The 8,449-nt window shown below is 48.7% G+C and overlaps 1 protein-coding gene across 1 annotated transcript; it reads left to right on the top strand.

Annotated features, from left to right (window-relative positions):
* Positions 1-2,962: 2,962 nt before the first annotated feature.
* LOC109752912 (probable 6-phosphogluconolactonase 3, chloroplastic) lies at positions 2,963-5,767 on the top strand. Its single transcript, XM_020311829.4, has 3 exons — positions 2,963-3,373; positions 3,482-3,617; positions 5,016-5,767. The coding sequence occupies exons 1-3, from the start codon at positions 3,030-3,032 to the stop codon at positions 5,493-5,495; spliced, it is 960 nt and encodes a 319-aa protein (XP_020167418.1). The 5' UTR covers positions 2,963-3,029; the 3' UTR covers positions 5,496-5,767.
* Positions 5,768-8,449: the final 2,682 nt, after the last annotated feature.

Raw genomic sequence — 8,449 nt, forward strand, 5'->3', positions numbered from 1 at the left:
GTGTTAACGCTTCCGCTTTCGGTCTACAAGGGTACGTGGACAACACTCTCCCCTCTCGTTGCTATGCATCACCATGATCTTGCGTGTGCGTAGGAATTTTTTTGAAATTACTACGTTCCCCAACATGAAGGGCATGGAAGGAGAGAAGGAGATGGAGGGAGCCCCACTGCCGCCGTTGCGGGCCGGCCGGAGGCCGCTGACAGCGGCGGCGAGGAGAGGAGCGCTGAGGCACGGTTGTTCGGGGAGCGGCGTCAGTCGCCTCGTGAGTCGCAGGAGCGACCCACGAGACGCACGTGGGCAATAAGCAAATACCTGATGGCGAGGTTAGTCATAGGAATTACTTTGTATTTTTGAATCAGTGCACCTGCAATTTTTGTGATTATGGGTATGAATAAAATTACAGGTGTTTCTCAAAACATATAGCTACATTGCTAAAAAATGGAAAAGTATTAATTTTTACCGACTGGTTTCCCAGGAAATCAGCAACGCATTGCGCGCTCCACGCGTCCCTGTGGGACCGACCCACCGCCCGTCGCAACCTTATCTCTTTGCGGTCTTAAGCCACCCGTTTCTTTCTTTTCGTCTCCCCCGCGTATCCTACCTCTGACGCATTCTGCCATCCCCACTCCTCTTCCTCTTGGTTCTCTCTAGCAACCAGGCCGCCGACCACCGAAGCTTCCACCGCCGTGCGCTACTACCACCGGCTATTGTAGGGACTCATCATCGCCAACGTTGTCATTGCAAAGAGCATGGCGCCCCTACAAATCTTGTCGGCGGTAGGCGCTGCAACGCAACGTCCCTTGACAGCCAACGCTGCAACCACATCCCGCCGGCTGCGGGCGCTGCGTAGAAGCTGTTGTCACGCCCAGTGCTGCCATCCAGCGGTTGCCGGTGCTACAATGAAATGACGACGACGATGCTGCGAGTGCTGTGAGGCGTCCTCGGGTGCATGCTGCAAGGCAGGGCCACGGAGGCATCACCGGTGTGCCGGTGCTGCAATGCAGCACGCACGTCGGTGCGTCGAAGCTATCAGTGTTGTGTTGGAGCTCTGCCGGAGTTGCATTGGAGCTTCACCGGAGACGTCGCTGCTGCGTTGGAGCTCTGCCGGTGCTGCATACGGTCGCCGGTGTGGTCGTCGGTGTTGTGATGCAGCATCGTCGAGGCTGTGGAGGTGATGCGATGAGGAGAGACAAGGTCAGGGGAGGTCCTTGTGGATGTGTGGCGAGAGGAGGAAGATGGGCTGCGAAACCTACGATCGAACGGCCCGGTGCACCTAACCAGACGGCTCCTGAGGCGGATGATTTTTTGCAAACATCATCCTGCCTCTGTCCATCCGCAAGATCTGCGCCACCGCCCTCCAGCCCCTCCTCGACAAGCTCGAGCGCTGGCTCTCACCATGGTGGGCGTCCTTGATGTCACGTGGCGACCGACTAGCTCGGTGTAGGCATGTGCTCTGCGTGATGCCGGTGCACACGCTACTCGTGCTGGCCCTCAACAACTCCGTCCTCAAGCAGGTCAACTGTCTCCTTCGCAACTTCCTCTGGTACGGGCGCAAGGATGCGAGCAGCGGCCACTGACGAGGCCACTGCCTCGTCAGCTGGCGCCGGTCTGCCGGCCCATCGCCCTGGGCGGCCTTGGCATCCCCGACCTCTAGCGCCGAGGCATCTCCCTCCGCACCCGCTAGCTATGGCTTCAAAAGACCGACGCCTCGCAGCCCTGGCAACAACTACACCTCCCCCACTGCCCCAACGTCCAAGCTATCTTAAGAGCCTCCACCTCCTGGTCCATCGGCGACGGGCGGACCTTCAAATTTTGGGAGGACCACTGGCTCGATGGTCAGTCCATCGCCGAGATCGCGCCCCTCGTCCATGCCAAGGTTCCCAAACGGCGGCGCGAGGCCCTCTCCGTTCGCGACGGCCTCCACGACCGTGCCTGGATAGCGGACATCCAGGGCGCCCTGGGAACCAAGATGGCAATCCAGTACGTCTCTCTATGGCGACGCCTGCGGCAGGTAACTCTCTCTGACGTGCCGGACACGATATCCTGGCGATGGTCCCGCTCCGGCTCCTACACCGCATGGTCATGCTACCAAGCATTGTGCACTGGATCCACCGAGGACCCGCACTGGCGCATCACCTGGCGATCATGGGCGCCGCTTCGCATCAAGTTCTTCATCTGGCTGGCCTTGCTCGGACGATGCTGGACGGCCGACCGCCTCGCGCGACATGACCTGCCCCACGAGCCTACCTGCCTTCTCTGTGATCAGGAGCCCGAGACGATGCAACACCTTCTCGCGGGCTGCTCCTTTTCCCGCCAGGTGTGGCATGAAGTGCTCTCCTGGTGTCGTTCCACCGCCACCATCCCGGACCAAGACGAAGAGTTCATCACCTGGCTGACCTCGGCCATCACTGCCACGCCTCGCAGCCTACGACGCGGGCTCGCCTCCATTGCCATCCTCACGGCATGGTGGCTATGGAAACAGCGCAATGTCTGCGTCTTCAACGGCGACCACCCCTCCGTGCGCCGCGCCATCAACGACATCCGGGAGGAAGCGAGACTTTGGGCACGCGCGGGCGCCTCAGGACTGGCGCTCATCATGCCGGAGACGTAGCCTAGGGCCGCTGCGGCAGGCGCACCCGCTCCTCCCCGTGCGCCATGGATGTCGTCGCATGCCATCCCCCCTTTTTCCTTCATGTAACATCCATGTAATTCTTGCTACTTTCTACCTATCAATGCAATGATACGCAAGCCTTTTGCGTATTCGTGAAAAAAATCATGATGATTTGTAGCAATGGCAAAAAAGAAAAGAAAAAAGAGCTGCATATACGGGGACTCCACTGGCTAGGGTCGCTACGCATATCACCGGAGGCGCGTGTCCACCTCAAAAGCGGCGCAGCAGCCAGTCCCGCGCGATCCGGCCGTCCATCGTGATCTCGACGGGTATAAAGCAACGCACATCTTCCAATCCACCTGTCCCTCTTACCCAACGACCACTTCTCCCTTCCGGTCTCCTCGCCGCCCTCACCGCCATGTCCACCGCCACCGGCGCAGCCGCCTCGAACTCCCTCTCCCCCACCACCAGCCGGCGATCATCGCCGTCTTCCAGGATCCTGACGACCCCTCGCGGATCTCTTTCTTGCAGACTACTATCCTCTTCCCCATCGCAGTCTCCCCTCGTTCCGGTCTCCGCCATGGCCTCCCCGGGCGCTGCTGGCGAGGCGGCTTCCAGGAAGAAGCTTCTCATATTCGACGCCGAGAAGGACCTGGCGGCGTCTCTGGCCGAGCACGCGGCGGGACTGTCGGAGAAGTTCGCCGCCGAGAGGAGCGCTTTCACAGTCGTGCTCTCCGGCGGCTCTCTCATCAAAGCTCTGAGGTTCTTGGACCTCCTCGAGAATGAACACCGCACATTTCTTGCTTGGCTCTCGCGGGATTATGGGCCGGGAAGAGGTCTAATTTATTTATTTATTTTTTGGCATCACAGGAAACTGGCTGAGCCGCCGTACCTGGAGGCGGTGGACTGGAGCAGATGGCACGTTTTCTGGGCGGACGAGAGGGTGGTTCCCAAGGACCACGCGGACAGTAACTACAAACTTGCCATGGATGAGTTTCTCTCTAAGGTGCTCGTATGGATAATCTTTGATGAACTTACTGTTGGGTGGTTAAAAGATGGGTACAAACGGAAATGGGACTTCAATGACTAAGCCGTGACAGTAACTGGATATTCTGATGTTTTGTGTAGATTATATGCTATTATTTGCGTTCTGTTGGGCTTGTCATTATTTATGGTTACGGTTCTGTTGATATGAGTGATTAACTTTATGTGATGGATAGTTTGTGAAAATGTAGAATACTGGGTTTACTAGGATTGAACCCATTGTAAAAAAAACCTAGAGTTGAACCTGCACATAAAGTTTATGTGATGGTTAAAAGATGGGTACAAACGGAAATGGGACTTCAATGACTAAGCCGTGACAGTAACTGGATATTCTGATGTTTTGTGTAGATTATATGCTATTATTTGCGTTCTGTTGGGCTTGTCATTATTTATGGTTACGGTTCTGTTGATATGAGTGATTAACTTTATGTGATGGATAGTTTGTGAAAATGTAGAATACTGGGTTTACTAGGATTGAACCCATTGTAAAAAAAACCTAGAGTTGAACCTGCACATGCACATTGTCACATTATTGTAATTTTAGTGGTGTATTATCCTACGGTGGAAAAAATGAAGTAGGGAACTTCCGTCAGCTACTACATAATTCTTGGGATTGTGGACATAAATTAGAGAGCTGAATTATGCCTTTAGTAGAAATCTCAGTGAATAAGCAAAGATTGTTTCCTGGGAAATAACTTTGGAGACAATATCACATCCACTGACCATTGTCCATCTAAAAACTTTGTTATTAGCTTTCAGTAAAGCTAGGTAGGTTGCCTTTTCTCTGAAAAGTTGTTCATCTAAATTATGGAAGATTGTACTTAATTGGTTTTGTGTTGAGTTAAGTTATAGTAAGAAATCTAGAGCGGTCTAGAACTGAAAATTTATAGATTTGATCACTCAGATATTTATGTTGGATGGTCGATTCTATGGGGAAAGAATTGAGGTGTCATGGCATTCTTATAGGTTACATTTGGCAATTGGCTCTCATATTTAGAAGATAAGATTAGCCTTAGTGGTACACCATATAATCGAGTTGAGAGAGAGTTGTGTTCCTGGGGTTTTCTTTGTTAGCTCAGAAAAGAATATTTGTATGAGTATGAGTATGTAGTCTTTTCTATATGTTTATTTTGTCAATCAAACTAAAACCACACGTCATATTTGTACTGTTGAATTCAACTTGAACTTTGCTACATGTGTTACATAAATTTTCGAATTTCATATCTGTATCATCATTATATTTGTTTGAGTGTATCATCATTATATTAACATCATGCATTCTAGTTATATGCCATCAATAAGAAATCTTCTCCATTGACAGGATTGTACTCACATTTTTCTTTCTATATGTCAAATATAGGTGCCGGTTCCTGCTAACCAAGTTTACGCCATGAATGATGCACTGTCGGTTGAAGGAGCTGCGGATGACTATGAAAATTGTTTAAAGCAACTCATCAAGAATGGTGTGATTGCGGTGTCACCAGTAACTGGGTTCCCAAAGTTTGACCTTATGCTTTTGGGGATGGGCCCTGATGGCCATATCGCCTCCCTCTTCCCTGGACACCCTATTGTCAACGAAAACCAGAAGTTGGTCACCTGTGTCAAGGATTCTCCAAAGCCACCACCAGAGAGAATAACATTCACATTCCCTGTGATCAATTCGTCGGCACATATCGCACTTATGGTCACTGGTGCTGGGAAAGCTGGTGCAGTTCACAAAGCGCTTTCAGGCAATGAAAGTTCATCAGATTTGCTGCCCGTTGAGATGGTTGAGCCGCAAGACGGAGAGATGACCTGGTTCACTGACAAGCCAGCTATGTCAATGTTGTCAAGGATCTGAAGCCTGTTATGCTATAAATTTGAAACTTCCACCTTCAGGATTCCGTTAGATCCGTGCTTGCACTGTTCATATCTATGTTGAAAAAAATGAGCTGATTTTGTAGCATATAGTAGAGCGTAAATGTGCAGCACATTACAGTTTATTCATAATATGAGTAAGTAATGGCCATGTTATGGGATATATGTTCGTCGGGTATTTAGATTTGTGTTTGTAAATGCTATTCAGTATTTGGTACTGTTTCCATATTCTACCCAGAATGTTCTTTGGACTAAGGTTGCCTTAATTCAACACTATTAGCGTTCTGCACTTGTCTCGGTTGCTCCACGATTGCTGTTATCCCATCTGTCTACTCCTTCCATTTCAATGAATAAGGCGCGCATGAAATTCATTCCAATAAATAAGGTGTGTATGCTTTTTAAAATCCAACTTCGACCGTAAATTAGATCACTAATATACAATTTTTGACATAAAAATTATACTATCGAAAGCTCCCTTTCAATACAAATTCAACAGTGTGATTTTTTATCACATAATATAATCCACATTTGATTGTTCTAATTTATGTTCAAAGTTGAAATTTAGAATGTGTGCGTGTCTTATTCATTTGAATGGAGGGACTGCATTTTTGGTTCTCAGTCGTAGGTTCAGGCTGAACTAAGATCCGCGTTCTCAGATGTAGGTTCAGGTTGAACTAAGATCCCTGTCATGCATTCCGCAACACATTCTACGACTAGATTATTAAGCATTTCGTGACAGCAGTTTATTTCTAAACCAAGGCAAAAGATTTGCCTCATCCAGTGATTAAGAGTTGTAGGTTCTGATTGAACTAAGATCCCTGTGATGCATTCCGTAACACATTTTACGACTAGATGATCAGGCATTTTGTGACAACAGTTTAAATCAAGGCAAAAGATTTGCCTCAACCACTGGCTAGGCAAAAGAGAGTTTTAGTTAATTAACGAAAAACCGGGTAAAAACTGACACAAATCGTTGCAGGGCACATATAGAATACCTCACACAGACCTCAACAAAGAGAGCCTCATCGAGATAGCATACTTCGTCATCATCTCCGCATCTCCCCAAGCTGGCTTCATCACCATTCCTAATTCCCGAGCAAGCGACTACAACTTTATAGCAAATAATCGTCAACCCTCACGTGAAGGTTTGTGCCAGAACTTAGCTAATCGTGACAAGGACAACGCAACTCTGACTTTGACGGAGAGCTATGAAGGAGAACTATACAAGGCTCGCGCCGTCGAAGACGACCGAACATACCACTTGTTGCCCATCATCGTTGCCAACAGTGCGCCGTTGCCGCAGCTCTGACTTTACATCAACAACCAAATTGAGGCAATCCCACTGGCACGACGGAGGAGAGCCGACTACCACAACCATTGTTGTGACTCTGACATCACTCACCTTTGTTTGCGGAGGTTATATTATGAGGCACTTTTCTAATTTTGCCACGATGGAGGAGGTAACTGCAGCTGCCATTTCTACACTTCTAGAGTACAGCAATCCGCTTCAGATCACGTAACAAATCTGGCACGGTGTAAATGGCAGCATTTTTATCTAAGCAGAAGTATAAGGAATTTCATTAAATCTAATTAGATAGGGTAATCTCCTCTTTGTAGCTTACTGATGGTGCTAACTGCCGCGTCTTCTTTTCCCCTCTTTCCCAAACATGAGCACATAATAAGAATGTAAATGTGTGAATGTGTAGTAGACATGGTTTTGGAGGACCTATACCAAGATGGTGTATGTACTGGGGGTGCGATGGAGAGACACCTAGATAGAGAGAGAGAATGTATGCGCATGAGAGAGAAGAGGGTCGGGTGAGGGAGCGTAAGAGACGAAGAGGAAGTCATAGAGATGGTGCGTGTGTATGAGAGAGAGAGAGTGAGCGAGAGAGATAGGGAGAGAGAGAAGGAGGGATAAAGAGTCATGACGAGAAAGTGTGTGTGTGAAAATGGAGCGGGAAACCTAAAGAGATGAAAGTGCGTTATATCGACTAGAGGGGGGGGTGAATAGGCGATTTTTATGAAATCTTCACTGAGGAATTTGCCGGTGAGGAAATTCCTTAGCGAAGAACTACTTGCAGCGGAATAAGTACTCAGAAGTAAACATAACAGAACACAAGCATGGTCATCATGATGAAATGAAGACAAGCACAGAGTACAGAAGGCGTAATCACAGGATAACACCGGATGAAGACAAACAGACTGAAGAAATTGAACTGAGGAAATTGAGAAAGTCTTCAGTCAAGGTCTTCAAACAGAGATATGAACAAGCGCACAACACAGTTATGAGGAAATGAAAGAGTTGAAGGAATAGAACCAGTAAGCTTGGTGAAGACAATGATTTGGTAGACCAGTTCCAACTGCTGTCTCAGTTGTACATCTCGTTGGAGCGGCTAGGTATTTAAATCTGAGGACACACAGTCCCGGACACACAGTCCTCACCGTATTCTCCTTGAGCTAAGGTCACACAGACCTCGCCCAATCACTCGTGGTAAGTCTTCAGGTGACTTCCGAACCTTCACAAACTCGGTCACTCAGCGATCCACAATTCCTCTTGGATGCTCTAAACCATGACGCCTAACCGTCTGGAAGAAGCACAGTCTTCAAAGGTAACAAGCGTCGGATCCACGCAGGATCAATCTCTTCAGTGATGCTCAATCACTTTGGGTTTGTAGGTGTTTGGGTTTGGGTTTTCCTCACTCGATGATTTTCGCTCAAAGTCCTCGGAAGATGGGATGCTCTCAAATGACAAGTGTCAGTTTCTCTCGAAGCAGCCAACCAGCTAGTGGTTGTAGGGGGGGCTATTTATAGCCTAGGGAGCAGCCCGACATGATAAGACATAAATGCCCTTCAATGATATGACCGTTAGGTCGGTAGATATTTTGGGACAGCTAGCGCATAGCACAGCAACGGTCGGAAATTTGAGTATCAAAT

The sequence above is a fragment of the Aegilops tauschii genome, chromosome 7 (assembly GCF_002575655.3).
Source record: "Aegilops tauschii subsp. strangulata cultivar AL8/78 chromosome 7, Aet v6.0, whole genome shotgun sequence".
Taxonomy (NCBI): domain Eukaryota; kingdom Viridiplantae; phylum Streptophyta; class Magnoliopsida; order Poales; family Poaceae; genus Aegilops; species Aegilops tauschii.

What these genes read in the sequence shown, in the direction of transcription:
- LOC109752912 (XM_020311829.4), top strand. Translation starts at nt 3,030, where the DNA reads ATGTCCACCGCCACCGGCGCAGCCGCCTCGAACTCCCTCTCCCCCACC. An exon ending in TCTCTCATCAAAGCTCTGAG is followed by an intron (nt 3,374 to 3,481) that starts GTTCTTGGACCT and finishes TTGGCATCACAG; the next exon opens with GAAACTGGCTGAGCCGCCGT. An exon ending in TGGATGAGTTTCTCTCTAAG is followed by an intron (nt 3,618 to 5,015) that starts GTGCTCGTATGG and finishes TGTCAAATATAG; the next exon opens with GTGCCGGTTCCTGCTAACCA.